The sequence below is a fragment of the Brachyhypopomus gauderio genome, unplaced genomic scaffold (genome assembly GCF_052324685.1).
Source record: "Brachyhypopomus gauderio isolate BG-103 unplaced genomic scaffold, BGAUD_0.2 sc73, whole genome shotgun sequence".
In the NCBI taxonomy this organism is placed as follows: Eukaryota; Metazoa; Chordata; class Actinopteri; order Gymnotiformes; family Hypopomidae; genus Brachyhypopomus; species Brachyhypopomus gauderio.
The window spans coordinates 1,713,936-1,734,555 of NW_027506894.1; the positions used below are offsets into that span (position 1 = coordinate 1,713,936).

The 20,620-nt window shown below is 47.9% G+C and overlaps 2 protein-coding genes across 3 annotated transcripts; both read right to left on the reverse strand.

Moving 5' to 3' along the window:
- Positions 1–1,885: 1,885 nt before the first annotated feature.
- Positions 1,886–6,391, reverse strand: LOC143491296 (lymphoid enhancer-binding factor 1-like). Of its 2 annotated transcripts, XM_076990156.1 has the most exons (11): positions 6,206–6,391; positions 5,809–6,042; positions 5,230–5,296; positions 4,967–5,082; positions 4,334–4,409; positions 4,001–4,094; positions 3,580–3,660; positions 3,118–3,274; positions 2,803–2,910; positions 2,471–2,519; positions 1,886–2,137 (listed from the first exon to the last, which is right to left on the reverse strand). In XM_076990156.1, the coding sequence occupies exons 2-11, from the start codon at positions 6,025–6,027 to the stop codon at positions 2,064–2,066; spliced, it is 1,041 nt and encodes a 346-aa protein (XP_076846271.1). In that variant the 5' UTR covers positions 6,028–6,042; positions 6,206–6,391; the 3' UTR covers positions 1,886–2,063. The 2 variants fall into 2 exon arrangements, with proteins under 2 accessions (XP_076846271.1, XP_076846270.1); XM_076990155.1 differs by having other exon boundaries at positions 5,809–6,390.
- On the reverse strand, positions 6,311–17,301 carry LOC143491282 (complement factor I-like). The gene is made up of 11 exons (XM_076990133.1): positions 17,195–17,301; positions 16,511–16,683; positions 14,567–14,680; positions 14,305–14,439; positions 14,143–14,169; positions 11,187–11,323; positions 7,689–7,792; positions 7,187–7,467; positions 6,987–7,094; positions 6,675–6,888; positions 6,311–6,419 (listed from the first exon to the last, which is right to left on the reverse strand). The coding sequence occupies exons 1-11, from the start codon at positions 17,299–17,301 to the stop codon at positions 6,311–6,313; spliced, it is 1,509 nt and encodes a 502-aa protein (XP_076846248.1).
- Between the last annotated feature and the right edge of the window lie 3,319 nt (positions 17,302–20,620).

Below are 20,620 nucleotides of genomic sequence, written 5' to 3' on the forward strand. Positions count from 1 at the left end.
CATTCCTTTATTGAGGCATTAGTATGTTACCTGTTGTACTGAAGTAGAAGTCAACTGGGTTTGGCTTTAGAAATGGCCACCGCCTTTTTTGTGGAGACCATCAACTCCAAGTGGAGAGAAGGGGGCAGTTGGGGCCACATTTCAAGATCACCAGGCAGCTTGACCTTTGACCCCAGCTGACGAAGACGTCCTGGGAAGGATCTTTTAGAAAGCTAACATGAATAGGGGAGCTCTAGGGGGCGCTAGGGGGTCCATTGCTCTATTGCCCCCCCCCCCCCCCCCCCCCAAACTCCCCACCTCCCCCTCAACAGTCAAAACTCAATGACCCCCCCACCATTTCAAAATATGTAAATATGTCCCAACCAACGCAGGTGAGAATCAGGTCTCCCACTAAAGCCACATCGCACTTGGAAGGCTCAACTCAGAGCTTCTCTACAGCCACATTAATATTGGTCATCACACACCAGTGACTCATATGTAAACATGTACATTACTACAGTAGCTGGCAGTATGTAAATTAAGTGTTAATGTTCCTGTATTTTTTGTACCTACCACAGGACTACAGTTGAAGATTAGCAAAGTTGACCAATCATTCTCAGAAATGTTTATCACTGTGGCCTGTTCCTAACAGTGTAAACTTGAGTATCTCCATGCAATTTACAGCGGAAATAGTTCAGAAATTACTCCCGTGTTTACCTTAAGGTACCCATTAACTTGGCACACCCGGTGTATTGTGGGAGGTGGTAAGGTCTTCTGTTCTCTAACCCATCTGGTGAGAACCACCTGGCTGAGCAGAGTGAGGTGTGTTGGAGCAGCACCACCTGCGGTAATGCTGCCCTGATCCCTCCAATACGCACACATCCAGGGCTCAACCCTTCAACCCTTCAAAGAATTTCCTTGTCCGTCAACTTACTGTTAGTTTTGTTTCTCTGGTGTCAGAAGGTAAACACGGTTTTGCTTTATGCTTTGAATAACTCCTTCACACTTGAGTCATCCAAGCAGGACAAGAGTATTGTTCCACCCTGAAGATAACCAAAACCACCTGGACTCGACCTTTGACCCACAGCCTGAACTACAGTAAAATCTTCCCGATTATGACTTCCCCTTAAAAACAGCTTGCAGGTACCCAGTAAAACTTTAAAATCATTTTAATTTATTTACATGAGCTTAATTCTACAAATGGATAATTGACATTCTGTAGTTTAAAATGTGTTAAACCTGTATCAGACGTGCATGTTGGGGTGAATAAAGTAAAAAAAGTGCAGAAAGGTTCAAAGGTTTAAAGCTTCAACCACGAGTGCAAGACCTGGACCAAAAGAAAGTGAAATATAACATTAAAGTGTCATGTGGTGTGCAAATGTGGAAAACTCCAAACAAAACAGAAGGGGGAAGACAAAGAACACCATCAAGTGGCCATCTGGGAAAATACACTCAGCTGGTGTCCTCCATCAGCCGTCATGAACACAGCTGTGTGTGTGTGTGTGTGTGTGTGTGTGTGTGTGTGTGTCCCCCATCATCCGTCATGAACACAGCTGTGTGTGTGTGTGCGCGTGTGTGTGTGTGTGTGTCCCCCATCAGCAGTCATGAACACAGCTGTGTGTGTGTGTGTGTGTGTGTGTGTGTGTGTGTGTGTCCTCCATCAGCCGTCATGAACACAGCTGTGTGTGTGTGTGTGTGTGTGTGTGTGTGTCCCCCATCATCCGTCATGAACACAGCTGTGTGTGTGTGTGTGCGCGTGTGTGTGTGTGTGTGTGTGTGTCCCCCATCAGCCGTCATGAACACAGCTGTGTGTGTGCGTGTGTGTGTGTGTGTGTGTGTGTGTGTGTGTCCTCCATCATCCGTCATGAACACAGCTGTGTGTGTGTGTGTGTGTGTGTGTCCTCCATCATCCGTCATGAACACAGCTGTGTTGGGGCAGTCAAACATGCCCTGGGGGGGGTGGACATTAGGTGTGGGGTGCATGAACACTTGACAGGTGTGCACACATTGCATGGTGTAAATATACTGTTAGTGTGTGTGTGTGTGTGTGTGTGTGTGTGTGTGTGTGTGGGTGTAGGCGGGGCTCAGCAGGGCTCCGCCCTCAGATATGGGCTGGAGTTCAGCATCCTGGTCTTGCATGGAGAGGAGACGGCATGATCTGTCAGAGGGTGAGAAGAGCGCCCCCGTGAGTCTCTCAGAGGCATCACACCAACACTGCAGCAAACACTTAAACACACACACACACACACACACACACACACAACCTAATAAACACACACCACACACACACACACACACTGAGGTTCAGGTGGAGAAATCTGGTTTAATGACTACTGTACCACAGAGATGCCATGGGGCCATGTCTGATTACAGCAGACTGTACCACAGAGATGGGGCCATGTCTGATTACAGCAGACTGTACCAAACAGGTGGGTGTGTGTCTGATTACGCCAGAGTGGGTTTGTGTCAGTAGGTCAAGAGGACACGTTACCCTCTATGGACTCCTGAACCTTCTCCTGCTTCCTTCTCTTCCTCTTCCCCTGTACACACACACACACACACACACACACACGTCATCTTGGGAATCATGAGTATACTAGTGTACATGTAGTGTAGTGTTCTCTTTGGTTTAGAGTGAGTTTGGTGCGTTTTCTAGATCAAACATATACAAGAGAGGGTATATATAACCAATGTATCACTCAATGTATTATGCAAGCATGTTAAAAACAACCCCTCATGTCTAAGTGTGTGCACATACACTCGGACAATACAAGAGTTACCACACACACACACACACACACACACACACACACACACACTTACATAATTCTCCTTGGCAGACCAGCCTGGGTAGAGCTGCGTGTGCCTTTGTTTCTCCTTGCGGGCCAACTCGTAGTACTTGGCCTGTTCCTCCTGGGGCATCGCACGCCACTACAACACAGTCGAGTTTTAACAGGAATTAAAACAGTTATGAGCCCTGATCAGTTCACAAAGGGACAATTAAGTCCCTTAATTATCAGCCTCCTCCTTCTTTTGGCATTCAAACTACAGTTGGAGATGGAAACACAGCCAGAGAGCCTGTGTCTGCCCCAGCCCCGCCCCAGGGGAGGGGCCTTTGCCCCAGCCCCGCCCCAGTACCTTTTTTCCAAGGACTTGGTTAATGGAGGAGCTGTCCTTCAGGCTGGACTCGGCGATCACATGACCTCTCGTCTCCCTCATGAAGAGCATGAAGGCATTCAGAGGCTTTTTAATGTGTCTCCTCTGAGAACTCGCGCCCGGCGTCTCACGCACACACCTAAACCCCCGGGCAGGTTACCACATGCGTTAGAAATGCATTTTCAATTATTAACTCATCCAATATGATGAAGTCAAAAACTATACCATATATATAGTATGTACAAAGAGCCTATATTTTGTTTTTCCTCATATGTATACTGGTGCCTAATTAGCAATTTCCTAATGCTGTGAACCTGTGGCAACTTGTGGCAATAAAAACCTTCTGATTCTGATATAAATGCAGGACTGTTCTCTGTAACATTACATACTGGCCCACGTTAGGTAACGAGAACTCAAGTGTTTCTCGAGTCTTACGAGGCTTACTGTTGAGAGGCTCCCCAAGGGGTGTGGCCTAAACCATCACCATGGGAACCAGCAGCACCAGCGACCACATGCTGGGAAAACCTGATGGATGAATACAATCAGAAGGAGTCTGGAGTTAAGTAGAGTTAACATGGACAGAAGTTATGCATCCCCACAAATAACCAAGGATTACAGAACCGGACCCCTCCAATAATGTGATCAAAGGTGTAGAATTAGCATGGACTTCCCCACCAACATGTAGAGAAAATCTACGGCCTTGATGTCTGGAGTCCCAACGACTAACAACAGCCTGAGTCTTAGAGGAGCATTGAGGAAGGTTGGTCTACAACCCATGTTCTACGTTGAGGGACATTGGTCTAGACCCCATGTTCGAGGTTATCAGTGAGACAGTAGGTAACTGTCTGGAGGGTGAGGAGCTCACCAGCCAAGCGGAGAGGCAAGTGGAACAGAACCCCCAGGCCCACTGACAGCATAGACTGGGAGGACTTCAGCACTGGAGCAGTGTGGAGACAAACCTACACGAGACAGGGAGGGGGGAGGGAGAGAGAGAGAGAGAGAGAGAGAGAGAGAGAGAGAGAGAGAGAGAGAGAGAGAGAGAGAGAGAGAGAGAGAGAGAGAGAGAGAGAGAGAAAGCGCAGTGGACAAGTGATGGAGAACATGCAAGTCACTGAGATGAACCAACAGCTACTAAAGCTCCTCAACTCTCAACTGGCGTTTCGATTCTAAAAGATTTGCGAGAGATAAAGTGAGTCACCTGCTGGAGTCTGGGGGCGTCTGCCAGGGAGACACTGGTCCCCATAGGCAATCAGCGGAGAAAGATGACCAACAGGCTGAAAGGAAACAGGCCAACACACATTTACAGATCCAGTGATCCAGATCAGGATGTAAAATCTTTCCATCTTTTTCAATACCTCCTTCCTTCTCAGCAATTATGAACGTAAACATCACTGAACTCGTGGGGTAGATTGACCCTGATTCTCTGCTGGCAATGTTCAGCTTCTGCACTGCTGAAGAATGTAATGTAATGGATTTATAAAGTATCGTTAATAGTAGGCCTACACTGTAAATACATTCTGGCTTTAGTCAGGAGGCACAAGCATTAAGGGACTGGAAACGTAATTAAAATGATGCCATCACCTCCCACCTCTTTAACAAACATTGACCTTTGACATTTCACCTTTAATGGGCATGTGACTACGCTAACCTTCTCACAGCAGGTCAGTCACACAGATTGGAACATCAACATCTTGGATGCTGTGAGGTTTGGGAAACTGTAGGGTGGGGGCCAGAATTCCTACCAGTTCAACACAACCTCCACCTCCTCCACTACGTCTCTTAAGCACACCAGAAGACCGGACAAACTCTGTACCCCAGTGTGAACACCCACCGTATTGGCTGCTGGAGGAGACAGGTGGCTGTAGGGGTCAGGGGGCAACATCAGGCATCCTGTGTAATGCATTATGGGATAGGGCTGGCCTCCTTCATAAACATCCCATAATTTACCTGCAATCATCTCAGAAATCACCCGCAGTCAGAACCAGGAAAGTGTTTGACAGCGAGGACCATGCACATTACTTTAACATAGTTCTGGACTGGCAAAAACGAATCGTGCTTAATCAGACCTGCGAGTCCGCGCGCAGGCCGCTGTACCTGTATGAGGAAACACGCGCGTCTGTTCCGGGAACGCCGCGCGAGACGCAAACGGCTGCAGACTCAACTGTTGAGAACACGCGCGCACGCGCGCGCACACACACACACACACACACACACACACACACACACACACACACACACACACACACACACACACACACACAGGGAATGTGGTGGACGGTCAGAACGAGCCAAACTCCGGTCCTACAAAGCTCTGAACAGGCCCTCATATGTAAACACAGGTTCTTAATGTTCATTATGCGATAATCAAATTTCATCGCACACACCAAAATAATTATTACCGTTCAGAGAGGTTTTTGACTGCTTAATTCAACAAAGGCACATGCATGTGTTGAGCACAAGATTGATTATTGATTATTATGGAGATTTAAAAGATTTATGAACAGAAACCGCGTGATCTTTGTGTTTTTGACATGTTGGGCTGTGTGAGAAATGCGGTACAAAGCGGTTTGGTCTCCAGTTACCACTGCAGATTGGACGTGTCCCGGTTTCACTGCAATTCAGCGCTCACCGTTAATTACGCACGTGCACGCGCAGGCGATCACGCGCACTTACCGGCAGAGCTCCGCTCACACCGCCGTACGGGACTTCCGTCTCGTTGACCAGCGACGTCTTTATTTCCGCGAGATCTCCTTCCTCCGAAGAGGAGCGTCCACTACTGGGAAGTCTGTCTTCTTTCAGCGGTTGTCCCTCATCTTTAAACGAGATCAGCTCGTCGTCCGCGCACAGCGCCTCGTGCGCCGCGTCCTCACCGCCGCAAACCCACTTGGGCATGTCTGCGCGAGCCAACTTTCCCAGCACGCGCGTTTAAAACGTTTTTGGGTTACATCAGAGAAAGAAAAAACATTAAAACCAGGTAAGACGCTCCAGTGACCTGTCTAGAGTAACGACATGTCGCACAGTTAAAACCAGTTAGTGGCTCTAAGCGTGTATTTCTGACCCAAACACACACCTGTATGTGCACCACGCGCACTAGATAACTGGCTACATCAGTGACGCCACCGCGCAAAACTTTCTTTATTGTGTAGTTTGTGGCCAGCACGCGGACGCCACAGAATTAGTACGAACTCGCCCCGCGAGTTGAGGAGTGGGCGTGGCGGAGAGAGCAGCGGACACAGGTGAGCGTCGTGCCGCTCTGATTGTCCACGCGCACCGTTGTGGTGGCGCTGGCGAACACAGCAACGGGGTTTAATTAGCTAATGAGTCTGAGGAAAAGCGAAATAGTAACGGTCAAGTCGTAAATCCAGTGATTTATTCTGAATGGAGCAACACGCTGGGATGTAATGGAGACATACGGGTCATAAAACACAAATTCAAAGGATTCAATGTGTAGAAGGACAGAGTCTCTACTTGGTCTGTTAACATTTTTATAGAAAAAAAAGAACAAATATAAAGCCAGTGTAAGCCGTCCTCTTCCTCACTGGTTGAACTTGGTGACGGCGGACCAGTTCGTGTGGAAGCGTATCCATTCGAAGTAGTGGGCCACGTTGGTGTAGACCCCGGGGAAGCCCACCTCACCACACTTCTCTCCCCAGCTCACGATTCCCCACACGTAGGACATCCCACTGGCGTCCGTGCACACCAGCGGCCCGCCGGAGTCACCTTGGCACGAGTCCACTTTGCCGTCCAGGTCGCCTGCACAGGTGAGACAGGTACAGCCACACAGCTCAGGCAACTGGGAGAGGTGAGACAGGTGATATGTGCTGGGTTGGGATGAGGAATGTTCCATGTACCTGCACACTGCATGCCTTCAAAGAAGCGATCGGTGTAGAATTTCTTGCAGTCTTGCATTCCGATTAAAGTCACGTTGGCCCATTTCAGAATATTTACAGAATCTCCCACTTTAAAAAAACACATTGAGACCATTTCTGAATAAAAACGCAATGACACCATTTCCGAATAAAGCAGCATTTATTGGGCGTGTGTGTGGTACCTCTGTTCCTGCCCCAGCCGGAGATGGAGCAGGTGTCCCCGGGCTGGAACAGCAAAGGGGACCAGGGCGCACACACGGCCCGCACGGCTGGGTTGGGCTTCATGCAGCCGGGCTGGAGGTTGAGTTCCTGCAGCTGCACCAGGGCGATGTCGTTCTGGTACGTGTTGGGGTTGTAGTCCTGATGGATTATGATTTTCTTCACCGGAATCATGTCGGACGTGCTCAGCAGAGACCTCTTCTTCCAGATGGAGAACTTGATTTGGAAGTCTTTGGCATTCGGCCTACACACACACACACACACATGCATTCTTGTGTAAGGTTTTTCTCCTCACTCTTGAATTGCTGTAGTTTAATATCACTGTTGTATGTTCTCTTCCTTCAGTTACTTCGTCAATGTGGTAGTCACCCACCCTAACCCCTAACCCTAACTGCCCTTATGCTCTCAACACATCAGTCAGCAGAAATTGTGATGTAACACTAATTCTCATCCACGATTGGATACCCGACACAATGGGCGGCGGTCAACACCCAGCAGCCGCCCAGATAGGCACCGCCACAGTGGATGCTCCCCTGGTCCACCACGGCCACCTGCCACTGAATCTGCGTCTGCACAGAAGAGGGCACAGGGTCATCAGAGGTCAGAGGTCAATGGACAGCCACCTAGAACTCGCCTGCCACTGTTTAAGGTGTACCACATGAAGACTCTTATGGAGGAGAGCTACACTGCTGGGCTACATACAGGGTAGCCTATATTGTCCATTAGTAAGTTAAGGGACAGCAACTACGTGTGTCAATTATTATTTGTAAAAATCCTAGGAAAAAAATTGTTTTGTGTGTTCCACATTAGTAATGTGTCTTATCATAGTTATCCACAAGAGGGCGCTCTGTGTGCATTTGGATAGTGTGTAAAACCTGGTTAATGATGTAAATTGTGTAGTAGCTTTTGCGTAGTTTGAAGATGTAGTGTGGTCTGGTGAGCAAAGTCTACTGAATAATAATTGCGAGTGGTAATTATTATTACTCTAGTACAGTATTGTGTGTGGTGTTTGTGGGGTAGACTGACTGGTAAAGTCTCTAGTACAGTAGTGTGTGTGTGGTATTCGTGGGGTAGACTGACTGGTAAAGTCTCTAGTACAGTAGTGTGTGTGGTATTCGTGGGGTAGACTGACTGGTAAAGTCTCTAGTACAGTAGTGTGTGGTGTTTGTGGGATGTTTGTGTGGTATTCGTGGGGTTGACTGACTGGTAAAGTCTCTAGTACAGTAGTGTGTGTGGTGTTTGTGGGATGTTTGTGGTATTCGTGGGGTAGACTGACTGGTAATCTCTCTAGTACAGTAGTGTGTGGGGTGTTTGTGGGATGTTTGTGTGGTATTCGTGGGGTAGACTGACTGGTAATCTCTCTAGTACAGTAGTGTGTGGGGTGTTTGTGGGATGTTTGTGTGGTATTCATGGGGTAGACTGACTGGTAAAGTCTCTAGTACAGTAGTGTGTGTGGTGTTTGTGGGATGTTTGTGTGGTATTCATGGGGTAGACTGACTGGTAAAGTCTCTAGTACAGTAGTGTGTGTGGTGTTTGTGGGATGTTTGTGTGGTATTCATGGGGTAGACTGACTGGTAAAGTCTCTAGTACAGTAGTGTGTGTGGTGTTTGTGGGATGTTTGTGTGGTATTTGTGAGGTAGACTAACTGGTAAAGTCTCTAGTACAGTAGTGTGTGTGGTGTTTGTGTGGTATTCGTGGGGTAGACTGACTGGTCATCTCTCTAGTACATTGGTGTGTGTGGTGTTTGTGTGGTATTCGTGAGGTAGACTGACTGGTAAAGTCTTTGGTACAGTAGTGTGTGTGGTGTTTGTGGGATGTTTGTGTGGTATTCGTGGGGTAGACTGACTGGTAATCTCTCTAGTACATTAGTGTGTGTGGTGTTTGTGTGGTATTCGTGGGGTAGACTGTCTGGTAATCTCTCTAGTACAGTAGTGTGTGTGGTGTTTGTGTGGTATTCGTGGGGTAGACTGACTGGTAATCTCTCTAGTACAGTAGTGTGTGGTGTTTGTGGGATGTTTGTGGGGTAGACTGACTGGTAATTTCTCTAGTACAGGAGTGTGTGTGGTGTTTGTGGGATGTTTGTGTGGTATTCGTGGGGTAGACTGACTGGTAAAGTCTCTAGTACAGTAGTGTGTGTGGTGTTTGTGGGATGTTTGTGGTATTCGTGGGGTAGACTGACTGGTAATCTCTCTAGTACAGTAGTGTGTGGGGTGTTTGTGGGATGTTTGTGTGGTATTCGTGGGGTAGACTGACTGGTAATCTCTCTAGTACAGTAGTGTGTGGGGTGTTTGTGGGATGTTTGTGTGGTATTCATGGGGTAGACTGACTGGTAAAGTCTCTAGTACAGTAGTGTGTGTGGTGTTTGTGGGATGTTTGTGTGGTATTCATGGGGTAGACTGACTGGTAAAGTCTCTAGTACAGTAGTGTGTGTGGTGTTTGTGGGATGTTTGTGTGGTATTCATGGGGTAGACTGACTGGTAAAGTCTCTAGTACAGTAGTGTGTGTGGTGTTTGTGGGATGTTTGTGTGGTATTCGTGAGGTAGACTAACTGGTAAAGTCTCTAGTACAGTAGTGTGTGTGGTATTCGTGGGGTAGACTGACTGGTAAAGTCTCTAGTACAGTAGTGTGTGTGGTGTTTGTGTGGTATTCGTGGGGTAGACTGACTGGTCATCTCTCTAGTACATTGGTGTGTGTGGTGTTTGTGTGGTATTCGTGAGGTAGACTGACTGGTAAAGTCTTTGGTACAGTAGTGTGTGTGGTGTTTGTGGGATGTTTGTGTGGTATTCGTGGGGTAGACTGACTGGTAATCTCTCTAGTACAGTAGTGTGTGTGGTGTTTGTGTGGTATTCGTGGGGTAGACTGACTGGTAATCTCTCTAGTACATTAGTGTGTGTGGTGTTTGTGTGGTATTCGTGGGGTAGACTGGTAATCTCTCTAGTACAGTAGTGTGTGTGGTGTTTGTGTGGTATTCGTGGGGTAGACTGACTGGTAATCTCTCTAGTACAGTAGTGTGTGGTGTTTGTGGGATGTTTGTGGGGTAGACTGACTGGTAATTTCTCTAGTACAGGAGTGTGTGTGGTGTTTGTGGGATGTTTGTGGGGTAGACTGACTGGTAATTTCTCTAGTACAGTAGTGTGTGTGGTGTTTGTGGGATGTTTGTGTGGTATTCGTGGGGTAGACTGACTGGTAATCTCTCTAGTACAGTAGTGTGTGTGGTGTTTGTGTGGTATTCGTGGGGTAGACTGACTGGTAAAGTCTCTAGTACAGTAGTGTGTGTGGTATTCGTGGGGTAGACTGACTGGTAATCTCTCTAGTACATTGGTGTGTGTGGTGTTTGTGTGGTATTCGTGAGGTAGACTGACTGGTAAAGTCTTTGGTACAGTAGTGTGTGGGATGTTTGTGTGGTATTCATGGGGTAGACTGACTGGTAAAGTCTCTAGTACAGTAGTGTGTGGGATGTTTGTGTGGTATTCGTGGGGTAGACTGGTAATCTCTCTAGTACAGTAGTGTGTGGGGTGTTTGTGGGATGTTTGTGTGGTATTCATGGGGTAGACTGACTGGTAATCTCTCTAGTACAGTAGTGTGTGGGATGTTTGTGTGGTATTCGTGGGGTAAACTGACTGGTAATCTCTCTAGTACAGTAGTGTGTGGTGTTTGTGGGATGTTTGTGTGGTATTCAAGGGGTAGACTGGTAATTTCTCTAGTACAGTAGTGTGTGTGGTGTTTGTGGGATGTTTGTGTGGTATTCGTGGGGTAGACTGACTGGTAAAGTCTCTAGTACAGTAGTGTGTGTGGTGTTTGTGGGATGTTTGTGTGGTATTCGTGGGGTAGACTGACTGGTAAAGTCTCTAGTACAGTAGTTTGTGTGGTATTCGTGGGGTAGACTGACTGGTAATCTCTCTAGTACAGTAGTGTGTGTGGTGTTTGTGGGATGTTTGTGTGGTATTTGTGGGGTAGACTGACTGGTAAAGCGTCCTGCCCGCCAACCACACGTCTTCTGCGGGTGCGACGAGTTTCCTCCTCTGTCTTGTAGATGTAATCCAGGTTGGGAATTCCACAGTGGAGCTGACTCTCAGTGAAGTTACGCACATCCAGGATATCTGACACACACACAATCTCAGGTTTTGTTTCAAAAGATGTGTATATGTATATAGGTCTATATTTGTATAGTGTATAGGTGTATGTGTGTGTGTGTGTGTATAGGTGTATAGGTGTGTGTGTGTGTGTGTGTGTGTGTGTGTGTGTGTGGATGTATATGTGTATAATAGTGCTGTCAATTCCAGGTGCTGCGATTAAAAGTCCTCACCAGGATTTTGCTCAGGCTTCCTGGATTGTGTTGATTCCACTAATTTTACCTGGATTGCTAATTAGAAAATCTAGCAAGCTTGAGCAAAATCCTGGTGAGGACTTTTAATCGCAGCACCTGGAATTGACAGCACTGGTGTATAAGTGTGTGTGTGTGTGTGTATAGGTGTGTGTGTATATGTGTATAGGTGTGTGTGTCAGTGATGTCAGTTACTTCTAATCTTACCACTTTTTTCAGTAACGAGTAATATAATGAGTTACTATTTCCAGTCCAGTAATCAGATTAAAGTTACTTATCCAAGTAACTGTGCGTTACTATTTTTATTTTCCTTAGTAAAAATATATATTTTATCTTCTTGGCTCAGTTCTACTTTTGCGTCTGACTGTAGCGCTCGACTCCGCACACTGCGCGCGAACCTGTGAGAGCACGAGCACGTTCACGTCATTCTGTGCAGTGTCCTCCCGTAACGATATGTGGTAGTATAAAGAAATACACTACAGGGGAAGGAACATTTGCTTGATGAATTTTAATGTTGCTTTGTGTTTCAGGTTTGAAAAGTGCTGGAATTTTGGCTAACGTAGCCTACTTAAAATGCATGAAATTGTAATGGTATTTCGTTTCACAACAAATAGCTGTCTGACTGAATAGTCTTGTATTACGTTTACAAATATATTTACAAATAATACAGCGCATCGACACAAACGTAATGTCAGGAGATACATTGTTACTGTTAAAAATGCACTTCCAATAAAGTGAGTATTGGAAAAACTAATTTTGCTGCTGAATGTAACTACTAAAGTAACTTGTAATCTAAGTAATATGTAACGTAACTATTTTTAAAGGAGTAATCAGTAATCGTATTACTTTTTCAAAGTAACTAAGCCATCACTGGTGTGTGTACAGGTGTCAGAGGTGGAAAGTAACGAATTACATTTACTAACGTTACTGTAACTGAATACTTTTTATGAGTAATTTGTAATTTTGAGTAGTTTGAAAATGTCATTTTTACTTTTACTTGAGTAAATTTTGAAGTAGTTTTACTTCGCAACATTTGAACCCCCTCACGTTACTAAGTAAAAAAATATTGATGGTGAAAAATTAAATGCGGGCAGAAATGTTAAATTCTGAGTCCCAGAACTGAATGTCAATTGCGTTGTCAGGGCTGGCTCGACTGCCGCTCCTCCTAACAACACTAGAGGCACCCGAGTCAGTCCTAGACTCTCCAGGCGCAATCAGTGATCTGTTTTAGCTGTCTCTATGGCTTCTTAAGGAAGCTTAGTGAAACGGATCACTGCTGAATCGTTTTGGCTCGCCTTCACGTCCTCGGCCCTTTCTCTGTGATCTCTGGTTGCTTTTCTTGTGGTTAGGTGTCTCACCACCTTATGCTCTCTCTTATCTCTCTTGCTTTTCTACTACTTATTCGACTAACTATCTCCTGCGCTGCTTACTAGCCTACCTCAAGTTTTCCCCCTGCTTTATCTCTTCCTATCCATTCTTCGTTTTATTTTGGGAAGGGTTTTTGTTTCGTCACGGTGTCTGCCTGCTGCCAGTTACTTCACCTGGAGTCCTAAGTTTCGTTTTCTCTGTGTCTTTTCTGTTGCATTTTTCTCCCGTGTGTTTTGCGGTCGAGGTTATTTTCTACGCATTGAGTTTATTCCGCGTCTCGTGTGATTGGTTTTGCTGCTTATGTGTGTGTGTGTGTGTGAGTGGACGCACGCACACATTTTGCTCTTTGCGTTTTATCGGCACTTGGTCTACTACTCTCTTGGGTTTGACACTGTGTGTACCTGTTGGTACACCCGACGTTACATGCGTGGCCTTGCCTTGCATGCGCCCTTTCCATTATCTCATAATCAGGTCGTAATCTGGTGCACTTTTTTCCAAAAGGATGAGATTGTTCTATCTTTAAATCTTCTATCTATCAGGTTCTGTGGGATCCTGTGGACATTTTATTGTGAATAGTGGGATCCTGTAAGCACTTACTTTTAAATTGTGGGATCCTATGAGCATTTTTTTAATGTTTGAGGTGAGATCCTGTGGGCATTTTATTGTGAGTAGTGGAATCCTGTTGCATTTTAGTTTGATTTGTGGTATTTTGTGGGCATTTAATTTTGTGGGCATTTTGTTTTTTGTATAATCTGTAAATTACATTTCTTTATTCTTATCATAGTGTTGTCCGTTGGACAATAGGACTGAAAATTGTTTGCATTTTATGGTACAGGTTGTGATTGTCCTTGTGCTGTGAGGAAGTATGTTCCTGAGCCCAGCTGATCTTTTGCAAGTGTGGATGTGCACTTAAGTACACTTTGAAATCAACTTGTGCTGAATTTGATTCATGACTCATCCTTTTTTGCATTAAATAACTGAAAGTAATTAAGTAACTTTTACTCAAATTCCATTTTAAATGAAGTAATTTTGTACTTTTACTCTGAGTAGATTTTAGGCAAAGTAATGATACTTTTACTCAATTACAATTTTTCAGTACTCTTTCCACCTCTGATAGGTGTATGGGTGTATAGGTGTGTGTGTGTATAGGTGTGTGTGTGTGTATTGTGTATAGGTGTGTGTGTATGTGTATAGGTGTATAGCATATGTAAAGCTAATGAGTTTTACCGTCCTTTATGCGTGACGGGACCGTCTCTGAAAAACAACACACGCCATATGAGAACTCATAATGAAATGAAGACAGCATGGCAGTAGTACACATCACTGTGTGTGTGTGTGTGTGTGTGTGTGTGTGTGTGTGTGTGTGTGTGTGTGTGTGTGTGTCACTACCTGGGGGGGGTCCAGCTCGGGTGCTGAGGGAGGACACCTCGTCCTCTCCTCCCAGACAGTCCCTGATCTTGTCTTGGACCGCATGTGGGTGAAGACACACACCAGACCTGCAGAGGAACGCCCCTCCATGGCAACCTGAATACAAACAGCACTTAATAGGAGCTGGAAGCGTGCAGAGTTCCTCAGGAGCAGAACCAGGAAACACTGGTCATGTGACCTTCTGGTCATGTGACCTTCTGGGATCTGGGGTCACACTGCCCACCTTTACAGCACATCTCGTCACTGAGGTCCCCACAGTCGTCGATCCCGTCACACGCCTGCTTCCAGGACACACACTTCCCGTTCACGCAGTGGAACTGTGGACACACCTCCTCCCCTACAGCAGCAGAAGAGTGTGTGAGTGTGTGAGTGTGTGAGTGTGTGAGTGTGTGTGTGTGTGTGCGCCCAAATAACAGCCTTTGAATTCTTTTCTATAGACCAAGAGTATAACTGAACATGTAAATGTTTATGATGGTGTGTGTGTGTGTGTGTGTGTGTGTGTTGTTATGATGGTGCATGTAGCGCGTGTGTGTGTGTGTGTGTGTGTGTTATGATGGTGTGTGTAGCGTGTGTGTGTGTTGTTATGATGGTGCGTGTAGCGTGTGTGTGTTATGGTGGTGCGTGTAGCGCGTGTGTGTGTGTGTGTGTGTGTGTGTGTGTGTGTGTGTGTTATGATGGTGTGTGTAGCGTGTGTGTGTGTTATGATGGTGTGTGTAGCGTGTGTGTGTGTGTGTGTTGTTATGATGGTGCGTGTAGCGTGTGTGTGTGTGTTATGGTGGTGCGTGTAGCGTGTGTGTGTGGCGTGTGTGTGTGTGTTGTTATGATGGTGTGTGTAGCGTGTGTTGGTCTTATGGTGTCTGACACTAGTAGATGATACAATACAGTACAGCAGGTTTTATCATAAAACACCATGACTTAAATACATAACGTAAGAATATACTAGAAGTGTACCGCCACACCCTCCACCCTAACCTCCACCATACACTCCACCCTAACCCCCACCACACACCACACCCTCCACCCTAACCTCCACCATACACTCCACCCTAACCCCCACCACACACCACACCCTCCACCCTAACCTCCACCATACACTCCACCCTAACCCCCACCACACACCACACCCTCCACCATACACTCCACCCTAACCTCCACCATACACTCCACCCTAACCCCCACCACACCCTCCACCCTAACCCCCACCACACCCTCCACCCTAACCCCCACCACACACCACACCCTCCACCCTAACCTCCACCACACACCACACCCTCCACCCTAACCTCCACCATACACTCCACCCTAACCCCCACCACACCCTCCACCCTAACCCCCACCACACACTCCACCCTAACCCCCACCACACACTCCACCCTAACCCCCACCACACCCTCCACCCTAACCTCCACCATACACTCCACCCTAAACCCCACCACACCCTCCACCCTAAACCCCACCACACCCTCCACCCTAAACCCCACCACACACTCCACCCTAAACCCCACCACACACTCCACCCTAACCCCCACCACACCCTCCACCCTGACCTCCACCACACACCACACCCTCCACCCTAACCCCCACCACACTCTCCACCCTAACCTCCACCACACCCTCCACCCTAAGCTCCACCACACACCACACCCTCCACCCTAACCCCCACCACACCCTCCACCCTAACCTCCACCACACACTCCACCCTAACCTCCACCACACACTCCACCCTAACCTCCACCACACACTCCACCCTAACCTCCACCACACACTCCACCCTAACCTCCACCACACCCTCCACCCTAACCTCCACCACACACCACACCCTCCACCCTAACCTCCACCATACACTCCACCCTAACCCCCACCACACACCACACCCTCCACCCTAACCTCCACCATACACTCCACCCTAACCCCCACCACACACCACACCCTCCACCCTAACCTCCACCATACACTCCACCCTAACCCCCACCACACACCACACCCTCCACCCTAACCTCCACCATACACTCCACCCTAACCCCCACCACACACCACACCCTCCACCCTAACCCCCACCACACCCTCCACCCTAACCCCCACCACACACCACACCCTCCACCCTAACCCCCACCACACACCCCACCCTAACCCCCACCACACACCCCACCCTCCACCCTACAGGCACCTGAATCGTAACACTCCACCGCTGCCACTGCAGTGTCTGGCAGAACATGCTGGGTTTTGACGATGGAGCATTCAGCCAATGAGAGCTCTGCTCCAGTGCAGCTCATGCTCACACACAGTGGCCCCGCCCCCTCAGGGTGGGCGTCCTTCAGCCTGAGTGCAGCCGCCGCCCCCCTGATGGAGACACAAACGCTGCTTTAACACACGCAGTCCGTAGTGTGTCATGCAGTGTAATGGCGGTAATGTCTACGATGTTCGTATACGTGGCTGTAACGTTCATGGTATAGTGTAACATTTATGACGTAGTGCATGGGCTGTCGTGGAATGTGAGTGGCATGGTATGGGTCGCAAGTATGTGGGTGTGGCCTGATGCAGGTGAGGTGTGTGTGTGGGTGTGGCCTGATGCAGGTGAGGTGTGTGTGGGTGTGGCCTGATGCAGGTGAGGTGTGTGTGGGTGTGGCCTGATGCAGGTGAGGTGTGTGTGGGCGTGGCCTGATGCAGGTGAGGTGTGTGTGGGCGTGGCCTGATGCAGGTGAGGTGTGTGTGGGCGTGGCCTGATGCAGGTGAGGTGTGTGTGGGCGTGGCCTGATGCAGGTGAGGTGTGTGTGGGCGTGGCCTGATGCAGGTGAGGTGTGTGTGGGCGTGGCCTGATGCAGGTGAGGTGTGTGTGGGCGTGGCCTGTTACCTGTCTATATTTTTCTTGTGTCGGCACACAACATTAGCTGCTGCCATGTTCCACGACTCGTCTCCACACACCAGCATCTTCCCCTGCTGAGAGTCTGGCTCCACCATCACCACCTCACCAGCTCCAGACTGCTGTAGATGCACCTTAAAAGTGTCTTTTACACACACACGCACACACACACGTGCACACACATACACACGCACACACACACACGCACACACACACACACACTTTTGTCCTTTTCATATTTTCCTACTGCATGTAATGTAATATTAACAAAATAATTCATAAAATTAATACATTAATATTAATAATAAGAATAGCAGCACTCTTCACAAATTCTCTCACTCTCTCTCCCCCTCCCTCTCTCCTTCCCTCTTTCTATCACCCTCTCTCTCTCCTCTCTCTCCCTCTCCCTCTTCTATCTCCCTCTCCTTCTCTCCTTCTTTCTATTTCCCTCTCTCACTCCCTCTTTCTCGCTCGCTCTTTCTCTCTCTCTCTCTCCCTCTCTCTCTCTCCCCCCATTTTCCCCTTTCCCGAGTCTCCCCCCTCACCTCCACACGTAGTGCCGTAGTGGGAGAACACAGGTGCGTTCCTCCTGCAGGCGATGGCCTGTGCCTGACACAGGGAGGTGTAGCCGCGCCTGTCCAGGCTACACACGCTGTTGTTTCGGCGCAGACACTGGTAGGGTGGCCGACACACACACTGCCCATCGATGCACCGCCTCCACGGCGGACAGAACACTTTAGAGCAGGACAGGCGGGTGTAGCTCTCCTTCAAACACTCCTGCCACACCAAATCAGAGGGAGGCTGTGGGGGTGTGGCTGTGGTGGGCTGTGGGGGTGTGGTTGTGGTGGGCTGTGGGGGTGTGGCTGTAGGGGGTTTAGGGGGTTTAGTGCGTTTGGGTGAAGTTGGAGGTGGACCCATTGATTGGCTCATTTGCTGTCCAGCCTGAGGGACAGAAAGATCTGGTGGACTCTCCTGCGTCAACAGAGAACAGGTTACACAGCTCTGTCCTGAAGGACTACATAAGAACAACAACACATGAGTAAAACCACCACAAACAGAAAACATTTAAGTACATTATAAATGTTGAGTTAGACATAGACAGTCTGACATGTACAAACGTGTAAGTCCTTTAATGGCCTTAAAACCAAACCAAACAGCGTTAACGTGTGTTGTGTATTGACCATGAGACCACAGTCCTGGAGGACTGGTGAACCACAGAAAGACCTCAGAAGAACCACCCAGAAAATATTCTCTAAATCTCTACCCTGAGCAGCCTGGACCATGACCTCTTCTCACACACACTCCCATACACACACACACACTCTGGCAGTGTTACCATGGTGAAATAATGCTGTTTTAGTTCCACCGTCAATATGAGCCTGAGGGGATCTAGCAGGTCTGAACGCTCCCAAACCTCCCAGACCACCCAAACCTCTCAGACCACCCAAACTTCCCAGACCTCCCAGACCACCCAAACCTCTCGGACCTCCCAGACCACCCAAACCTCTCGGACCTCCCAGACCTCCCAAACCTCTCGGACCTCCCAGACCTCCCAAACCTCTCAGACCTCCCAAACCTCTCAGACCTCCCAGACCTTCTCCCCACAGCTCACACACTCCCCTCCGCTGCCACTCTAGAGCAACGAAGGTTCTTAATCTTTCAGGAATCCCAGACATGTGCACAGTAAGCCTGATCAACAGTAACTGAAGATCAAAGGTTACACATTTCATATTGATTATTGATCTACTCTTCTACTTGTCTTCATTCCGCAAGCTGTGTTCAGCGTGTACATTCTCAAACACAGAGGAATCCCTCAGCCGCAGACTCGCTCTAGACAGGTCTGCTAGGGGTGTGTGTGGCACAAGGCCCTGTTTAACATACAGTGCTAAACACACTCATCCAGACCATCCTGAAATGCACAGTACCGAGCAGCATCTCCATGGAAACCACAGCACCGTGATAAAGCTTACCGTGGCAACAGCTGGGAGCAGGAGCAGGAGGAGGAAGATGGTGGCCCTCATGTTTCTGCGTGGATGCCAAACTCCACTTGGCTTGTCTCTCCGTCTCTGTCTCTCCGTCTCTGTCTCCCTGTAGCTATGTCTCCGTCTGTCTGCTGTCAGACTACACACAGCACTGGCCGACAGTACAATCGTCTTTCAAACCTGGGCTCAACAAATCATTAACTTCTGTCCAAACACACAAGTCAGCATTTACTGGAATATGCTGATGGCCAGTCCAGCACAATAGTGTGTATGTGTGTGTATGTGTGTGTGGTGAACTGGGATCTCTGGAGGTGTTTTTGTTGCTATAAACACTTTCACACAGAATATTTCTGTAATTTCGCAGAGCTGCATGAATGTGCCATCTCCGTCTGGAGGGACCTGGATCCATATTCTGTTTGGCCAAACTTCTGAAAACTGCAGTTCTGAAAAGGCCAATAGTCCTGAACAGTCTTGGCTACAGTTAGAAACATTCTGTCACCAGTGTGAAGTGAGGACCAGTGACCCAATCCACACGTCCGAGCACTGAACCAGGAGGCTACCGCAGTGAAGCAGCTCCCTTCAACCTGAAGGTCGTCAGATCCCCAGGGGGTCAGATGTGGGGTCAGATGTGGGCAGTCTGCATTTCCACTGTGTCTGATGTGGTATGTGGTACAAGCAGAGATGTGACTGTGGTCAGAGTCTAACGCTAAACACAAAAACCCTGGAGGTGAGTGTGCTTCCTGTAGGAGTCATTGGCCTGCAGCCAAGACAAATCATTAGACTACAGATCAAATGTCAGCCTTACACACGCCGCCAGGAGATAGTGTGTAGAAGCCTTCAGGTGGAGATCTCCTTCAAACACTCTTGGGACACAAGGTCCATTTGACCTGAGGGTCTCTGCTGCAGCTGTCTGTGGTGTAGGGTCTGATTCAGGAGAATGATGATTTTATTCCAAGTTTTAGTTGACGTTTGTGGGGGAGTTTGTTAGTTTTGAAACCGTTTCCAAATCCAGCACAAACAGAATCGCCCTGTGGACTCACCTGTGGTTGGTGGACATTGTAGACATGTGACAGAGGCAACATGTGAAGGTACAGCACACAGAACCAACGAGTGGCTGGAGTTGTGAAGTTTTCAGCAAAATAAGTCAAAATAAAGGTCAGGCACACAAAACACCTCTCTCCAGTCTGATCTGGTCTTACTTGGTGAAGAGTCTCTCCTGACTGGTCTTACTTGGTAGAGAGTCTCTCCTGACTGGTCTTACTTGGTGAAGAGTCTCTCCTGACTTGTATTACTTTCTGTTCATCTAATGTCTCCCAGCTTTCCTTTTCTTTTAGTTTATAATACTTCATCCCCCACCTGAGCATACATCTGATAAAAAGGTCCTTAGAATGCTGAACCTTCCTCAGAGCACCCCTAACCCCCCAACCCTAACCCA